The 17,586-nt window shown below is 49.8% G+C and overlaps 1 protein-coding gene across 3 annotated transcripts in view; it reads right to left on the minus strand.

Moving 5' to 3' along the window:
• sertad1 (SERTA domain containing 1) overlaps positions 1–14,035 on the minus strand; it is a 16,452-nt gene extending 2,417 nt beyond the window's left edge. Inside the window, exons 1-2 of one of the 3 annotated variants that reach the window (XM_033014441.1) lie at positions 13,883–14,035; positions 1,562–1,632 (exon numbers count right to left, since the gene is read on the minus strand). In XM_033014441.1, coding sequence (XP_032870332.1) covers positions 1,562–1,575 — 14 coding nt within the window. In that variant the 5' untranslated portion in view covers positions 1,576–1,632; positions 13,883–14,035. Of the gene's footprint in view, positions 1–1,561; positions 1,798–4,837; positions 4,954–13,882 lie in introns of those variants that run through there. The other 2 variants (XM_033014443.1, XM_033014442.1) reach the window with 2 other exon arrangements.
• Between the last annotated feature and the right edge of the window lie 3,551 nt (positions 14,036–17,586).

Raw genomic sequence — 17,586 nt, forward strand, 5'->3', positions numbered from 1 at the left:
TCCCCTTCATCTGCAGTATTTTATTGCCCATTTTAATTTCAGATTCCCCTTCATCTGCAGTATTTTATTGCCCATTTTAATTTCAGATTCCCCTTCATCTGCAGTATTTTGTTGCCCATTTTAATTTCAGATTCCCCTTCATCTGCAGTATTTTGCTGTCTGTTTTTATTTCAGATTTCCAAGCTTCTGCAGTATTTTTCTTTGCAGAGCTGGAGGTCTGAGAAACTAGACTTCAGGTACCCCCCCCCACCACCCCCCACCCCCACCCGCTCTAGGATCTGGCACAACTGCACCAGTGGGTGGACTACACTGGCAGAAGTGAGTACACACAATACCTCACACACATGCCGATATCTCAGACTCATCACCCTCCTTCCAGATATAACACAGCCAGAGTCCCACATCACAGAAACAGGCCCTTCGTCTCAGCTTGCCCATGCCGACCAAAAGGCCCCAAGCTAGTCCCATTTGCCTCTTAAACTTTCCTATCTACGTAATCGTCCAAGTGTCTTTTAAATATAATTGCATTGATCATAACTACCTCAAAGACCAGGTTTAATGTGTAGGAGGGGACTGCAGATGCTGGTGTAACCAGGATAGACACAAAAAGCTGGAGTAACTCAGCGGGACAGGCAGCGTCTCTGGAGAGAAGGATGGGTGACCTTTCAGGTCCAGACCCTTCGTCTAAGTTACTCCAGCATTTTGTGTCTATCATTGATTTAAACTAGTTTCTCCTACACAGGGACAATGTACATTTACACCAAGCCAATTAACCTACATTAGTTTAGTTTAGAGGTACAGTGTGGAAACAGGCCCTTCAGCCCACGCCGACTAGCGACCCGCGCACGCTAACACTATCCCACACCCACTAGGGACAATTTTACATATGTACCAGGCCAATTAACCTACAAACCTGTACTTTTTTGGAATGTGGGAGGAAACCGAAGATCTCGGCGAAAACTCACGCAGGTCACGGGGAGAACGTACAAACTCCACACAGACAGCACCCATAGTCAGGATCAAACCCGGGTCTCTGGCGCTGTGAGGCAGCAACTCTACCGCTGCGCCACCGTGCCGCCCTTCCCTTCCATTTTCTCAGCTTAATCACATCCTTCCTGTAGATTAAACCAAAGACCCTACAGCGAGCAAGATAGTCCACTCGACGATAAAGACGTAGTACGGTCATGGGCAGATTCGTGGGTCATTTTCGGCCCCATTTCCGTAACCGGCTTCCGTCTCCGCACCAAAGATCCCAAAGATACTAGTGCGGAGACGGAAGCCGGTTACGGAAACATCCTCGTAAAAATAAACGTTATTTGGTAAAAATCTTCTCCTCATTTGCAGAATTTACATTTATTAACTCAAACTGTTCCCCCGCAACGTTGATTACACTGCGAGTCGGGTCGGGACGGGTCCGGTTACTGAAATGGATGAATAAAAGGCCCACGTTCCGCTCCGTTGCGTACTACACGTCAGCCCATTGCATTTAGCAGGAGTGGTCTATCTTGCTCCGCTATAGGTTCTTTGGATTAAACCCTGTGGGCGAAGACTTCTCACTCACCTGACTGCAGCCATCGACTCTTTCCAAGGGATCCGTCTACAAGGCGACGCTCCTTGTGTCCCGCCAACAACCTACAACACCAGGAGAAAAGGGGGATCAGCTGCCATCCTCAGTCATTGCTTGCCTGCTGCATTGAAACAAGGCAGTCGACCAAACTTTGTGATCAACTCCACATCATCTCACCAGTCTTTATTTACAAGAATGTTTAGTGCAGTTAGTTTTAGTTTTAGTTTCAGTTTCAGTTCAGGGCAACACAGTGACACAGCGGTAGTTGCTATCTTACAGCACTTAACGGCCTGTCCCACTTGGCGATTTTTTCGGTGACTGCCGACACCATTGACTGACGTATCAGGTCATCGAAAAAGTCGCGGCGTGACGGCGTATTGACACGCAGTGTCTCCTCGAGGGTCGCAACATTTTTTTTGTCACAAGGCAAATTCCTTGTATGTGAATACTTGGCCAATGAACTTACTTACTTACTTAAATCCCTCTGACATTAAACTTTTTCTCACAGAGAGTGGTGAGTCTGTGGAATTCTCTGCCTCAGAGGGCGGTGGAGGCAGGTTCTCTGTTTGCTTTCAAGAGAGAGCTAGATAGGGCTCTTAAAGATAGCGGAGTCAGGGGATAGGGGGAGAAAGCAGGAACGGGGTACTGATTGGGGATGATCAGCCATGATCACATTGAATGGCGGTGCTGGCTCGAAGGACCGAATGGCCTCCTCCTGCACCTATTGTCTATTGTCTATTGTTGCCGCTGGATTTTGAAATGTTCGATCCTGACTATGGGTGCTGTCTGTACGGAGTTCGTACGTTCTCCCCGTTTCACTGAGAATGTCGGTTTCCTCCCACACTCCAAAGACGCACAGGTTTGTAGGTTGGTGGACAAAAATGCTGGAGAAAATCAGCGGGTGAGTCTATGGAGCTAAGGAAATAGGTGACGTTTCGGGCCGAAATCCTTCTTCAGACAGTTTTGTGGGTTAATTGGCTTGGTGTAAATGTAAACAAATTGTGTAGGATAGTGTTAGTGTGTAGGGATCGCTGGTTGGTGCGGACCCAGTGGGCCGAAGGGCCTGTTTCCGTGCTGTATCTCTAAATTAGGCTGGCTCAACAAAGATATAACACACATAAATACAATCGAGTCGAATCTCAAGTATAATAGGTAGAGCAAAGGGGAAGATACAGAGTGCAGAATATAGTTAAGATAGACACAAAATGCTGGAGTAACACAGCGGGTCAGGCAGCATATAAAGAAGGTATTCCTTCTCTCCAGAGATGCTGCCTGACCCGCTGAGTTACTCCAGCTTTTTGTGGCTATCTTCAGCATATCTACATATATAGTTCTCAGCATTGTAGCGCATCAGTTCTAGAGACAAAATCCAATGTCCGCAATGGGGTAGAGGTGAATCGGACAGAACCCTAGCTTATGCAAGGACCGTTCACAAGCCTGATAACAGAGGGGAAGAAGCTGTTCCTGAGTCTGGTGGTGTGCGGGCTTTCAAGCTTCGGTACCTTCTGCTGGACGGGAGCGGGGAGAAGAAGGAATGTCTGGGGTGGGTTAGTCTTTGATTATGTCAGCTGCTTTCCCGAGGCAGCGTGAAGAGCGGATGGGGTAGAGGGTGGGGAGTCTGGTCTCCCCCCAGCCCAGCCCAGCCCAACCCTGCCTCCCACACGCACTGATAACAGCTGCCCCTCTCTTGATGAATACAAGTGTCCGGGGTTATGGGGAGAAGGCAGGAGAATGGGGTTCAGAGTGAAAGATAGATCAGTTTTTAGTTTTAGTATTGAGATACAGCGTGGAAACAGGCCCTTCAGCCCACTGAGTCTGTGCCGACCAGCGGTCATTGCACACTTTACACTATCCTACACACACCTGGGACAATTTACAATTCAGAGAGAGAGAGAGTGTGGGGGAGAGGGGGAGAGGGGGAGAGAGCGTGTGTGTGAGTGAATTAACCTACAAACCTGCACGTCCTTGGAGTGTGGGAGGAAACCCGGGCACACGGAGAAAACCCACGCAGGTCACGGGGAGAACGTACAAACTCCATACAGACAGCACCCGTAGTCAGGATCGAACCCGGGTCTGTGGCGCTGTGAGGCAGCAACTCTACCGCTGCGCCACCATTCAGCCATGATTGAACGGTAGAGTAGACCCGATGGGCTGAATGGCCTATAATTTATGAAGCCTTATGTAACCCCTCCAACCCCCCCCCCCCCCCCACCCTCACTCACTCTACACCCACTGCCCCATTCAGTCGACACAGGCGGTCAGGGAGATGGTCTAGGCAAGGGTGACCATTCAGGTCAGCTAGAAGCAGCATCCCCTTGTGTTGCCGGGGAGATGGAGGAGTTGCCATGGTAACAGACAGCGGGTCCTCACCACCTCTGGGCTCCCGGAGTCTGGTGAAGGGTCTCGACCCGAAACGTCACCCAGTCCTTCTCTTCACAGATGCTGCCTGTCCCGCTGAGTTACTCCGGCTTTTTGTGCCTGCCTTCTGTGTCAGACACCAAGGGAATTCCACAGCCAGTAGGGAATTCCCTCCCCCTCCCCCTTCCCCCCCTCCCCCTGGGAATTGGGGAAGGAGACCCCCCCCCCTCCTCCCTCCTCCCTCCCTCCTCCCTCTCCCCCCCCCCTCTCTCCCTCCTGCACACACACAAACAGACTGACACACAGAGACAAACACACACAGCCACACACACACACACACACACACACACACACAGACACACACACAGACAGACACAGGCACACACACACAGACACAGACACAGACAGACACAGAGACACACACAGACACACACAGACACAGACACAGACACAGAGACAGACACACACACACACACACACACAGACACAGACACAGAGACACACACAGACACACAGACACACACAGACACAGACACAGACACAGAGACAGAGACAGACACACACACACACACACACACACACACACACAGAGACACAGACACACACACACACAGACAGACACACACAGAGACACAGACACACACACAGAGACAGACACACACACACAGACAGACACACACACACACACACCAGGGCAGGAGAGGCAGTGCCCCGGGCCGACCATGACCCATCCCGGCCAGACCCAGACACACGGGTCCCCCCGGCCTCTCCTCGCCGCCGTTCACATTCCGCACGACTCAGTCTGAAGAAGGGTCCCGACCCGTCCCGACCCGTCCCTTCTCCCCGGAGATGCTGCCCGTCCTGCCTGAGTTACTGCAGCTCTCTCCCCGCACTAACATCCCCGCACCTCACCTCGCATCAGACCACCGGCCCCATCTCCAGTCTCTGCCTCGCCTTCAACGCTGGAGCCCAGCGCAGAGCTGGTGATATCCCCTCTAGTGCCCGCCGGCCGGCTCACAGCATCTGTCTGCACCCACTGCCACTGAATCACCTGATATAGAGAAGCGCCAGCCCACACACTCACTCACTCACACGCACTCTCTCTCTCACACACCCCCTCTCTCTTTCTCTCTCACACACTCTCTCTCTCAAAAACTCTGTTTCTCTCTCTCACACACACGCACACTCTCTCTCTCACGCACTCTCCCTCTCACACACACACTCACACACACACTCTCTCTCTCTCACACACACACAAGCACACACGAAGAGAACCCGAAAGTCGGTCTCTATGAATCCCAGAGGCAGCCGCACACACTCCCCGCTGTTAAAGCTCAAACCCTCAGCAGCCGGGGGAGGTGGGACAGAGGCTAAACCTTCTGTGCTCTCTGCTCTCTCCCTGCAACTTGAACGCTATAATACCCTGCACACGGGTAGTCAGAGAGATAAGACTAGTGTACAGGGTGATCGTTGGTCGGCATGGACTTGGTGGGCCGAAGGGCCTGCTTCCATGCTGTATCTCTAAAGTCTAAAATCATTTGGATAGGTACGTGGATAGGATAGGTTTAGAGGGATATGGGCCAATGGACTAGCTTAGATGGGGCATCTTGGACAGCCTGGACTCAGTGGGCTGAAGGGCCTGCTTGCAACCTGTACTTGTGCATGGTTTGATGGTACTCGTGCATAGTGTGATTTGAAAGGCTGGCAGCATCATCAAGGACCCACACCATCCTGGCCACACACTCATCTCCCTGCTACCTTCAGGTAGAAGGTACAGGAGCCTGAAGACTGCAACATCCAGGTTCAGGAATAGTTACTTCCCCACAGCCATCAGGCTATTAAACACAACTCTGAACACTAATAGACCATTATCTGTTATTTGCACTTCATCTGTTTTATTTATTGATGTGTGTATATATTTATATAATGGTATATGGACACACTGATCTGTTCTGTATTTATGTCTACTATATTCCGTTGTGCTGCAGCAAGCAAGAATTTCATTGTCCTATCAGGGACACAAGTTCAAGTTCAAGTGAGTTTATTGTCATGTGTCCCTGATAGAAACATAGAAATTAGGTGCAGGAGTAGGCCATTCGGCCCTTCGAGCCTGCACCGCCATTCAATATGATCATGGCTGATCATCCAACTCAGTATCCCGTACCTGCCTTCTCTCCATACCCCCTGATCCCCTTAGCCACAAGGGCCACATCTAACTCCCTCTTAAATATAGCCAATGAACTGGCCTTGACTACCCTCTGTGGCAGAGAATTCCAGAGATTCACCACTCTCTGTGTGAAAAAAGTTATTCTCATCTCGGTTTTAAAGGATTTCCCCCTTATCCTTAAGCTGTGACCCCTTGTCCTGGACTTCCCCAACATCGGGAGCAATCTTCCTGCATCTAGCCTGTCCAACCCCTTAAGAATTTTATAAGTTTCTATAAGATCCCCTCTCAATCTCCTAAATTCTAAAGAGTATAAACCAAGTCTATCCACTCTTTCTTCATAAGACAGTCCTGACATCCCAGGAATCAGTCTGGTGAACCTTCTCTGCACTCCCTCTAGGGCAATAATGTCCTTCCTCAGATTTGGAGACCAAAACTGTACGCAATACTCCAGGTGTGGTCTCACCAAGACCCTGTACAACTGCAGTAGAACCTCCCTGCTCCTATACTCAAATCCTTTTGCTATGAAAGCTAACATACCATTCGCTTTCTTCACTGCCTGCTGCACCTGCATGCCTACTTTCAATGACTGGTGTACCATGACACCCAGGTCTCGCTGCATCTCCCCTTTTCCTAGTCGGCCACCATTTAGATAATAGTCTGCTTTCCTGTTTTTGCCACCAAAATGGATAACCTCACATTTATCCACATTATACTGCATCTGCCAAACATTTGCCCACTCACCCAGCCTATCCAAGTCACCTTGCAGTCTCCTAGCATCCTCCTCACAGCTAACACTGCCCCCCAGCTTAGTGTCATCCGCAAACTTGGAGATATTGCCTTCAATTCCCTCATCCAGATCATTAATATATATTGTAAATAGCTGGGGTCCCAGCACTGAGCCTTGCGGTACCCCACTAGTCACTGCCTGCCATTGTGAAAAGGACCCGTTTACTCCTACTCTTTGCTTCCTGTTTGCCAGCCAGTTCTCTATCCACATCAATACTGAACCCCCAATGCCGTGTGCTTTAAGTTTGTATACTAATCTCTTATGTGGGACCTTGTCGAAAGCCTTCTGGAAGTCCAGATACACCACATCCACTGGTTCTCCCCTATCCACGCTACTAGTTACATCCTCGAAAAATTCTATAAGATTCGTCAGACATGATTTACCTTTTGTAAATCCATGCTGACTTTGTCCAATGATTTCACCACTTTCCAAATGTGCTGCTATCCCATCTTTAATAACTGACTCTAGTAGTTTCCCCACTACCGATGTTAGACTAACTGGTCTGTAATTCCCCGTTTTCTCTCTCCCTCCCTTCTTAAAAAGTGGGGTTACGTTTGCTACCCGCCAATCCTCAGGAACTACTCCAGAATCTAAAGAGTTTTGAAAGATTATTACTAATGCATCCACTATTTCTGGAGCTACTTCCTTAAGTACTCTGGGATGCAGCCTATCTGGCCCTGGGGATTTATCGGCCTTTAATCCATTCAATGTACCCAACACCACTTCCCGGCTAACCTGGATTTCACTCAATTCCTCCAACTCCTTTGACCCGCGGTCCCCTGCTATTTCCGGCAGATTATTTATGTCTTCCTTAGTGAAGACGGAACCAAAGTAGTTATTCAATTGGTCCGCCATATCCTTGTTCCCCATGATCAACTCACCTGTTTCTGACTGCAAGGGACCTACATTTGTTTTAACTAATCTCTTTCTTTTCACATATCTATAAAATCTTTTGCAGTCAGTTTTTATGTTCCCTGCCAGTTTTCTTTCATAATCTATTTTTCCTTTCCTAATTAAGCCCTTTGTCCTCCTCTGCTGGTCTCTGAATTTCTCCCAGTCCTCCGGTATGCTGCTTTTTCTGGCTAATTGGTACGCATCATCCTTCGCTTTGATACTATCCCTGATTTCCCTTGTTATCCACGGATGTACTACCTTCCCTGATTTATTCTTTTGCCAAACTGGGATGAACAATTTTTGTAGTTCATCCATGCAGTCTTTAAATGTCTTCCATTGCATATCCACCGTCAACCCTTTTAGAATGAATTGCCAGTCAATCTTGGCCAATTCACGTCTCATACCCTCAAAGTTACCTTTCTTTAAGTTCAGAACCATTGTTTCTGAATTAACAATGTCACTCTCCATCCTAATGAAGAACTCAACCATATTATGGTCACTCTTGCCCAAGGGGGCACGTACAACAAGACTGCTAACTAACCCTTCCTCATTACTCAATACCCAGTCTAAAATAGCCTGCTCTCTCGTTGGTTCCTCTACATGTTGATTTAGATAACTATCCCGCATACATTCCAAGAAATCCTCTTCCTCAGCACACCTGCCAATTTGATTCACCCAATCTATATGTAGATTGAAGTCACCCATTATAACGGTTTTGCCTTTGTCGCACGCATTTGTAATTTCCTGTTTGACACCATCTCCAACTTCACTACTACTGTTAGGTGGCCTGTACACAACACCCACCAGCGTTTTCTGCCCCTTAGTGTTTCGCAGCTCTACCCATACCGATTCCACATCCTCCAAACTAATGTCCTTCCTTTCCATTGCGTTAATCTCCTCTCTAATCAGCAACGCTACCCCACCTCCTTTTCCTTTCTCTCTATCCCTCCTGAATATTGAATATCCCTGGATGTTCAGCTCCCAGCTTTGGTCACCCTGGAGCCATGTCTCCGTGATCCCAACTATATCATAGTCATTAATAGCTATCTGCACATTCAACTCATCCACCTTATTACGAATGCTCCTTGCATTGAGACACAAAGCCTTCAGGCTTGTTTTTACAACACTCTTACCCCTTATACAATTATGTTGAAAAGTGGCCCTTTCTGATTTTTGCCCTGGTTTTGTCTGCCTGCCACTTTTACTTTTCACCTTGCTACCTATTGCTTCTACCCTCATTTTACACCCCTCTGTCTCTACGCTCACACATTTAAGAAACCCTTTCCCTTTAACTCCATCCTCCACTATCCCATTCGACACCCCACCCCCCTTATTCAGTTTAAAACCACCGTGTAGCAGTGGCAAACCTGCCTGCCAGAATGCTGGTCCCACACCTGTTAAGATGCAATCCGTCCCTTTTGTACAGTTCCCCCTTACCCCAAAACAGATCCCAGTGATCTAAGAATCTAAATCCCTGCCCCGTGCACCAGTTCCTCAGCCACACGTTCAGGTCCCGTATCTCCCTGTTCCTGCTCTCGCCAGCACGAGGAACTGGGAGCAAACCGGAGATAACAACCCTGGAGGTCCTGCTTTTCAGCATTTTTCCGAGCTCTCTAAAGTCACGCTGCAGAATATTCATCCCCTTCTTTCCGACATCGTTTGTGCCGACATGCACTACCACTTCCGGATGTTCACCTTCGCCATTGAGGATTTTCTGCACTCTGTCCGTGACATCCTGGATCCTGCCACCAGGAAGGCAGCACACCATCCTCGCATCCCGTCTGTTGCCGCAGAAACCCCTGTCCGTACCTCTCACAATGGAGTCTCCCACTACAATGGCGTTGCCTGCCTTAGGCCTTCTTGGTTTTGGCTCAACAGCCCTATTCGCCTCGCAAGCCAGTCCGCCGCCCAGTGTAAACACCTCTTCTGTCCCAACAGCTTCTAAGTGGGTGAACCTGTTCACAAGAGGTACAACACCCGGGGAAGTTGGCATTCCATGCTTCCCTCCCATTCTCACTGTCTCCCACCTTCTCTCTTCCAGTACCTTAGGTGTAACAATCGTACTGTAGGACTAGTCAAGGAACGACTCCGTTTCTCGGACGAACCGGAGGTCATCCACTTGCTTCTCAAGTTCCCCAACACGGCCCATGAAATTCTTGCTTTGCTTCAGCACACAGAACATAGTAGGCATTTACTACAAAACAGATCAGTGTGTCCATATACCATAATATAAATATATACACACATGAATAAATAAACTGATAAAGTGCAAATAACAGAAAATGGGTTATTAATAATCAGAGTTTTGTCCGAGCCAGGTTTAATAGTCTGATGGCTATGGGGAAGTAGCTATTCCTGAACCTGGTTGTTGCAGTCTTCAGGCTCCTGTACCTTCTACCTGAAGGTAGCAGGGAGATGAGTGTGTGGCCAGGATGGTGTGGGTCTTTGATGATACGGCCAGCCTTTTTGAGGCAGCGACTGCGATAAATCCCCTCGATGGAAGGAAGGTCAGAGCCGATGATGGACTGGGCAGTGTTTACTACTTTTTGTAGTCTTTTCCTCTCCAGGGCGCTCAAATTGCCGAACCAAGCCACGATGCAACCGGTCAGCATGCTCTCTACTGTGCACCTGTAGAAGTTAGAGAGAGTCTTCCTTGACAAACCGACTCTCCGTAATCTTCTCAGGAAGTAGAGGCGCTGATGAGCTTTCTTGATAATTGCGTTAGTGTTCTCGGACCAGGAGAGATCTTCAGAGATGTGCACGCCCAGGCATTTGAAGCTCTTGACCCTTTCAACCATCGACCCGTTGATATAGACGGGGCTGTGGGTCCCCCTCCTACTCCTTCCAAAGTCCACAATCAGTTCCTTCCTGACACATGACAATAAACTCTCTTGACTTGTCTGGGAAGCAGGCAAACAAAAGCTTTTCACTATCTCTCCAGACAGGGTGGCACGGTGGTGCAGCGGTTACAATGAGTTCAAGAAGGAACTGCAGATGCCTCACAGCGCCAGAGACCCGGATTCCACGCTGCATCTCCAAACTGACCTAAACTAAAATTATCAGTAATAGACCTCCACCAATCCGAGTTTCACGCAGAGCCACCCTCTAGCTCTAAATGTGCGTCTCCCCCTCGCGTGGATGGACACAAAATGCTGGAGTAACCCAGCTGGGCAGGCAACATCCCCGGGTAAAAGGAATGGGTGACGTTTCTGGTCGAGACCCTTCTTCAGACGGAGAGTCAGAATGGGAGGGGGAGTTTCTCGCGTGGTCTGAGTAACTCAGGGATTGGCTCTGGTGCACCAAACCCATCACCAAACCCATCACCAAACTCTGCCTTTCAAGAGAGAGCTAGGTAGGGCTCTTAAAAATAGTGGAGTCAGGGGATATGGGGAGAAGGCAGGAACGGGGTACTGATTGGGGATGATCAGCCATGATCACATTGAATGGCGGTGCTGGCTCAAAGGGCCGAATGGCCTACTCCTGCACCTATTGTCTATTGTCAATGTATGGGGAGCGGATGAGAAATTGAGATAACATAGAACTAGTGGGAATGGATGTTCGATGGTCAGTATGGACTCGGTGGGCCGAAGGGCCTGTTTCCGTGCTGGATTTCGAAACCGAGCTAAATAATGAACACCTGACATTCTTTTTCTCAGAGTTCTTGCCATCGTGCCCTCGTTCCCAGCACTGACGGCTTTACGTTTCGCCACCGACCTCAGTCATTGTTATGAATGTCTTATCCGTTTCGCTTTTGCTTTGACTTACGGGAAGAGGCTCAAGAGAAACAGGAAGGACAGGCAGGAGGCTGGGGGTGGGGGGGAGGGTCAGACTAACAATGATGGTCTAGACACAGGGACAAGTGGCGGGGGGGACGGGACATCAGCCAGATGCTGGGTGAGGCAGACAGGGAAGACAGAGGGACAGGTTACCATACAGGAGAGGACAGGCAGGGGGAGGAGAGGGGAACCAGGGGAGGCTGAGGGAATGATCTCTGGGCAAGGCAGGCAGGCAGGAAGATTCCTCAGATGAGGCAGAGAGGGATGGGGGAGGGGAGGGGGAGAGAAGGGGAGGGGAGGGGATGGGGAGAAGTGGTGGGGAGAAGTCAAGAGTCAAGAGTGTTTTATTGTCATATGTCCCGGAAGGGACAATGAAATTCTTACTAGCTGCAGCACAACAGAATATGTGACTATGTAAACATTGTATATAATGGGAAGAGAGAAAAAATAAAAAGCTCAATAAATAGACGGGTGATGTGAGGGGGTGGGGTGGGGAGAAGGAGAAATGGGGGGGGGTGGGGAGATGGGAGGTGGGGAGATTGGGGGGGCGAGATGGGGGAGGGGAGATGGGGGGGTGTGGAGATGCGGGGGAGAAGTAGTGGGGAGAAGGGGAGATGGGGGGGGGGGGAGGTGGGGAGAAGCAGGATGGGACAGATACCCCCAGGCGTATGGATGGGTAAGCAAGGATGTTGGTTAAGTCCCAGGCCAGTGTCTCTGAGAGAGAAATGAAAATCCCAGTTGCTGAATCCCTGTTGTAACTCCCCTTCCCATTCTCTATCTCTCCTGGGCCCTATCTATCTCTCTCTCTTGAAAGCATCCAGAGAACCTGCCTCCACCGCCCTCCAAGGCAGAGAATTCCACACTCACCACTCTCTGTGAGAAAAAGTGTTTCCTCGTCTCTGTTCTAAATGGACGATCCCTTATTCTTAAACTGTGTGGCCCCTGGTTCTGGACTTCCGCAACATCGGGAACATGTTTCCTGCCTCTAGCGTGTCCAAGCCCTTAACAATCTTATATGTTTCAATGAGATTCGCCCCTCATCCTTCTAAACTCCAGAGTGTACAAGCACATGGTGCGTGGTGACGTAGGCAGTGACGTGCAGTCACGCACGGCGCCCCAGGATTTTGGGATGTACAAAATCTGCCCAAGTGGGACAGGCCCTTGACTCAGTGGGACAGGCAGCATCTCTGGAGAGAAGGAATGGGTGATGTTACGGGTGGAGGCCCTTCTTCAGACTCAGAGTCAGGGGAGAGGGAGATACAAAGATAAGGAGGTGCAAGGCGTGAAAACAGGACAAAGGGGATGGAGATCAAGGAAGACTGGAATAGATCATTGTTAGATAGGAGAAGGCAACAACAGGGCAAGATAAAATGTCGTCGGAGACAGTCAGACTGGTCGGAGAACTGGGATGGAGAGAGAGGGAAAGCAAGGGTTATTTGAAGTTAGAGAAGTCAATGTTCATACCGCTGGGGTGGAAGTTGCCCAAGTGAAATATGAGATGCTGTTCCTCCAATTTGCACAGTAGCGGAGGCCCAGGACAGGAAGGTCAGTGTGGGAATGGATGGGTGGATTTAAAGATTTACAGCTCTCCCTTCCAGAGTTTCAGCTACTTTAAGATCAACTTCCAAGAAAACTTTTCCTCCTCGACATTCCAAAAAAAAGTGAAACTGGGAGAGGAGGGAACAGTTTCGAGGCTGAGTCGACTCCATTCGTCACGATCCCGAAGGCGCCCTCTCCTCGATGAATCACTCGCTATTTACGAATACACACGCAGCTCTCTCCGCCTTCTCCCTCTCCTCGCCCCCGTCCGTCTCTCCATCTACCTTTGTACCCCTTTCAATTCTTTTGGTTGAAAATAATGACTGCGACAACCCCCCCCCCCCCCTCCCACCCCCACCCCCACACCGAAGAGGTCCCACGCAATCTTATTTCGAGGCAAAGTCTGTAAATGGCATTTGAAACTGACTATTTCCTGGTCTTGACGCGGGATCGGAGATCACCGGGATTCACAAAGTACCCAGAGACAGAAGAAGTCTGAAGAAGGGTCTCGACCCGAAACGTCGCCCATGCTGCCTCACCCGCTGAGTTTCTCCAGCATTTTTGTCTTACCTTCGATGTTTCCAGCATCTGCAGTTCCTTCTTGAACTCATTGTAACTCATCTCAGACGTGAAACTGACACATTGTAACATCGAAATACACGACATTGATACATTGTAACTCGCCCCGTACATGACATTGACACGTTGTATTCGCGTGGACATTGTAACAGGATTTATATGGATACATTGTAGCAGAGTCGCTGAATACATGAAACTGACACATTGTAACTCACCCGCTCGCTGTGTGTGTCCAGTGGCCGCCGCCGCCGCTACATTGTAACCTTCCTGCTGTCAGTCTGACTCGTGGGTGTCAGCTGCTTCCGAGCGCGGCCCCCATACAGTTGCCTGGGCAACCTGACGGGGTGGGCGGGGTGTGGAAGTTCCCCTCCCCCCCCTATTCCACCCCTTCCTCCTCCCTCCCTCCTTCGCCCTCCCTTTCCCTCCCCCTATCTCCCTCCCCCAACCTACCCCTCCCCCTCCCTCCCCTTCATCCTCCCTCCCCCTACCTACCTCCCACCCACCCCTCCCTCTTTCACCCACCACCTTCCCTCCTTCGCCCCCCCTTCCCCTCCCCCCCCACCTCTCCTTACTTCACCCTCCCTTTCCCTCCCCTCCCCCTCCCTCATTCGCCCTCCCCTTCATCCTCCCTCCCCCTACCTACCTCCCACCCACCTCCTCCCTCTTTCACCCTCCCCTTCCCTTTCCTCCCTCCCCCTCCCCCCTCCCTCCCCTTCCCTCCTTCCTTCTCCCTCCCCTATCTACCTCCAACCCACCACCTCCCTCTTTCGCCCTCCCCCTTCCCTCCCTCCCCCTCCCCCCTCCCTCCCCTTTCCCTCCTTCGCCCTCCCCCTCCTTCCTCCTCCCTCCCCCTACCTACCTCCCACCCACCTCCTCCCTTTCACCCTACCCCTTCCCTTTCCTCCCTCCCCCTCCCCCATCCCTCCCCTTTCCCTCCTTCCCCCTCCTCCTCCCTCCCCTTCCCTCCTCCTTCCCCTCCCCTCCTTCCTTCTCCCTCCCCCTATCTACCTCCAACCCACCACCTCCCCCTTCCGCCCCTTCCCTCCCTTTCCCTCTCTCCGCCCCCGCTGCCGCCCACACACTGAAACGCTGCAGACAGACAGACAGACCCCGCCTGCCGGGGCTCACCGGAGGAAACCTGCGTCGCCGATCTCTCAGGCATCTGAAATAAACCCCCGAAGAGTTTGTATTTACGCGGCGCCACAGTAGCAGCAGAACGTTTCACGAAGTAGGCTTTAAGAATGTGAATTGTAACAATACAAGGGCAGCACAGTAGCAGGGCTGCTCAAATGTGGAGACAAGGAACTGCAGATGCGGGTCAAATCAAGGAAAGCCAAAGTGCCGGAGTGACTCGGCGGGTCAGGCAGCCTCCCTGGAGGACATGGATCGGCGAAGTTTAGGGTCAGTTTGATTGAGCTGGTGGAACTGCTGCATGAAACATAATCTTATATGTTTCAATAAGATGCCCTCTCATCCTTCTAAACTCGCCAGGCTTTGCCTTGCCCTTCCTCTCTTCCAGCTTTCTCACCCGCTCTACCACAATCAGCATGAAAAAGGGGCGCTGAGCTGAAACATAGAAAATAGGTGCAGGAGTAGGCCATTCAGCCCTTCGAGCCTGTACCGCCATTCAATATGATCATGGCTGATCATCCAACTCAGTATCCTGTACCTGCCTTCTCTCCATACCCCCTGATCCCTTTAGCCACAAGGGCCACATCTAACTCCCTCTTAAATATAGCAAATGAACTGGCCTCAACTACCTTCTGTGGCAGAGAATTCCAGAGATTCACCACTCTCTGTGTGAAAAATGTTTTTCTCATCTCAGTCCTAAAGGATTTCCCCCTTATTCTTAAACTGTGACCCGTTGTTCTGGACTTCCCCAACATCGGGAACAATCTTCCTGCATCTAGCCTGTCCAACCCCTTAAGAATTTTGAAGTGTCACCCACCCATGTTCTGCAGAGATGCTGCCCGACCCGCTGAGTTACTCCAGCATTTTGTGTCATTTTCTGGACTTCCTGGTGTCAGGTAATGTTGCCAGTGGAGTGGGATGTGAATCGTGAACAGGCGTCAATGTGACTCATCAGGGAAAAAAACGCACCCAGTGTGTCAGTAGGGAATTATCTCATAGGATAAAAATGCAGATGGACTCGATGTTACTTTGAAAGTGTGTATATCACAAATGGTTAACAAAATGGTTTCAACCCGAAACATTGACTATTTCCTTCGCTCCATAGATGCTGCTGCACCCGCTGAGTTTCTCCAGCATTTTTGTCCACCTTCGATTTTCCAGCATCTGCAGTTCCTTCTTAAACATACAAAAGAGACCTGGTTCTCATACACCAGCCACTGTGAGCAAGCACGTGGGAGAAGCAAGCAGTTAAGAAAATCAATTGTCGTGTTGTCTGGAGTAAGATGTTTTCAGAACATTAGCAACGATGTCTTTATAATTGTGTAGAAATGAACTACAGATGCTGGTTTACACTGTAGAGATAGCATTCTGGAATAACTGCGGATCAGGCAGCATCTCCGGAGAGAGTTGTGAGTCTGTGGAATTCTCTGCCTCAGAGGGCGGTGGAGGCCGGTCTCTGGATACTTTCAAGAGAGAGCTAGATAGGGCTCTTAAAAATAGCGGAGTCGGGGGATATGGGGAGAAGGCAGGAACGGGGTACAGATTGGGGATGATCAGCCATGATCACATTGAATGGCGGTGCTGGCTAGAATGGTCTACTCCTGAACCTATTGTCTATTGTCTATTGTAAAGGAATAGGTGACGTTTCTCTTCATATGTCTCAGTTCCCTCTCCCCTTACTCTCAGTCTGAAGAAGGGTTCAGACCCGAAACATCACCTATTCTTTTTCTCCAGAGATGCTGCCTGACCCGCTGAGTTACTCCAGCCTTTTGTGAGCATCCAGTATAATTGTAGGAGGGATGATGGGTGGGGCCTTACTTGTTTTCCAATAACTTGTCCACCCAGAGAGTTGTGAATCTTTGGAATTGTCTGCCACAGAAGGCAGGGGAGGCCAATTCACTGGATGTTTTCAAGAGAGATTTAGCTTGGCTAACGGAATCAAGGGATATGGGGAAAAAGCAGGAACGGGTACTGATTGTGGATGATCAGCCGTGATCATATTGAATGGCGGTGCTGGTTCGAAGGGCCGAATGGCCTACTCCTGCACCTATTTTTCTATGTTTCTAATACTGCATCTTGGTGCTTTGATGGTGCTGAATTATTGGATGTGATGAGGTGGGAGATTGCAACCTTCACATGGTCCACCCTGTTTCGACGAATGCAATCAACCCGGCGTGCACAATCAAATAAGATCAAATAGAACAAGTTGTCCGACAACTTTAGGCTGTGCACGCCATACGCAAGAAGAAGACGACTGGATGTGATTTCCATTAATACCTCAACTCATTAATAATAGAATTTGTAGATTACTAGAACATAGAAACATAGAAAATAGGTGCAGGAGGCCATTCGGCCCTTCGAGCCAGCACCGCCATTCATTGTGATCATCCCCAATCAATAACCTGTGCCAGCCTTCTCCCCATATTCCTTGATACCACTAGCCCCTAGAGCTCTATCTAACTCTCTCTTAAATCCATCCAGTGATTTGGCCTCCACTGCCCTCTGTGGCAGGGAATTCCACAGATTCACAACTCTATGGGTGAACAAGTTTTTTCTCACCTCAGTCTTAAATGGCCTCCCCTTTATTCTAAGAACTAATAAAGCAATTTACAGATATGTACAGGTACAGGCTCACAGCTCCCTGACATTGGTAACACAAGTAGACAGAGTGGGGTAAAGAAGACATGTGGTATGCTTGGGGCTTTAAGTGTAAGAGCCAGGAAGTCCTGATGCATCTTAACAGGACCATGGTCAGGCCGCATTTGGAGTATTGCGTGTAGTTCTGGCC

Source organism: Amblyraja radiata, chromosome 41 (genome assembly GCF_010909765.2).
Source record: "Amblyraja radiata isolate CabotCenter1 chromosome 41, sAmbRad1.1.pri, whole genome shotgun sequence".
Taxonomy (NCBI): domain Eukaryota; kingdom Metazoa; phylum Chordata; class Chondrichthyes; order Rajiformes; family Rajidae; genus Amblyraja; species Amblyraja radiata.